The sequence below is a fragment of the Atta cephalotes genome (assembly GCF_000143395.1).
Source record: "Atta cephalotes unplaced genomic scaffold scaffold00003, whole genome shotgun sequence".
Taxonomy (NCBI): Eukaryota; Metazoa; Arthropoda; class Insecta; order Hymenoptera; family Formicidae; genus Atta; species Atta cephalotes.
The window spans coordinates 6359452-6361152 of record NW_012130067.1 but is presented as its reverse complement, the minus strand read 5'-3'; the positions used below and the strand labels follow the sequence as shown (position 1 = coordinate 6361152).

Here is a 1701-nt window from a genome sequence, read left to right as displayed (position 1 = left end):
TCTCTCTCTCTCTCTCTCTCTCACACACACACACACACACACACACACACACACACACACACACACACACACACACACACACACACACACACACACACACACACACACAAAGTAATGTTACTGAAAGATTTAAAATTTTACTGAAAATATAAAAATAATTTTATTAAACCACCAAAATAATTATGTTAAAAATTAAAAAATGATAAGCAATGTTACAAAAAATGTTGATATTCTAGCAATCAATTAGAGTTTCCAACGAAATTATTTTGATGGTCTAACAGAATTATTTCAGAATTATTTCAGAATTATATCTAGAAAATTTAAAATTTTTTAACAAAATTATTCTCTTCATGTATAAAAAAAATCAACTTTTTTTAAAGAACCTGTACCCACCGACATATTTTTAAGAGCTATGTGTCCAGTCGCGCGTGACGTTCGACAATACTCGTTCATATTCTTTGATCATGTTTTTGCAAAAAGACAAGAGAAAAAGCAAAAACGTGAACTAGAATTTTCAGACGTCACGCGCAATGTTGCCGCACGATCGATTGCGTACCTTAACTGATTCGAACAAGGACACTGTACTCGTTAAAATGTATCGGAGCACATAGATTTTTTTAATAAAAGTTATTTTACTGAGATCTATCATTCTCCGAAGTTTGTCCCAGATGTCCCGAAACTGTCCCAATCTGTATATAATTTCCGTACTCCATGGTTTTCCAAAATTGCGTCTTATTAATGATTCAGCGGTTTAAACACTAATTACGACGCGAGATTTGATTTGCATCGTCCCATTTAGCGGAACCTTGCGAGCTTTATTGCACCGATACAGATGAAAGCGTAATCGTACCTTGGGGAGAGGCTGCTCTCGATGGTACTCCATGCAACGTTGGTACCAGGGACATGTGCATCGCTGGCATATGCAGGGTCAGTGTTCTTCAAAAGAATTACATCTGCAACAGAATTTTTGAAGTTAAATATATAGTTTTCGATTTTTTATAAAAAAAAGCTTTAAAGATTAAATAACTCTGATTTTTATAGAAAGTCGGTTGTGATTGGATGGTGGATTCTGATGCTACGGAAGACCGCTGCGGTATTTGTCATGGTGACGGTACTCAATGCGAGACTACTAGTGGCGTTTACGACAAAAACGAAGGTCCCGGATATAAGGAAGTCATTATCATACCTTCCGGCTCTCGAAATATTAAAATCGAGGAGGTCGGGAATAGTAAGAATTATATTGGCATCGGCGTGCCGAATTCTGACAAGTATTTCCTGAATGGAAAACGGTGCGTATATCTTATCAACTATAAAGTTATGGAATAATTATCGCGAGTAATTAATTGCGAAATAAAATTTAAAGCTAACTTACATATATGGTGTAATCCTACTGTAATTCTGATGAAAATAAAAATCGGAAAATAAAAACCGTAAATCGGATGTAATGGGAAAGTAACAAAAGCATAAACGAAACTTCTAGAAGGCAAAAATTGAAACATCAAAATGTAAAAGAAGCGTGAATGCTTTTTTTACATTTTATTGTTCCAATTTTCGTCTTCTAAAAGTTTTGTTCACGCTTTGGTACTCTTCCATTATATACGATTTACGCTCCGATTTTTATTTTCATATGGGAATAAAAAAAATTAAAAGGTCTCACACTCAAGTTGTATATATATATATATATATATATATATATATATA

The 1701-nt window shown here is 34.0% G+C and overlaps 1 protein-coding gene across 1 annotated transcript in view; it reads left to right on the top strand.

The window, feature by feature from the left end:
• The window catches only part of LOC105625781 (A disintegrin and metalloproteinase with thrombospondin motifs 7-like), a 50014-nt gene that overhangs the window by 44155 nt on the left and 4158 nt on the right, over positions 1–1701 (top strand). The window contains exons 10-11 of the mRNA XM_012207100.1: positions 800–927; positions 1042–1289. Of these exons, the coding sequence (XP_012062490.1) occupies positions 800–927; positions 1042–1289 (376 nt within the window). The remainder of the gene's footprint in view (positions 1–799; positions 928–1041; positions 1290–1701) is intronic.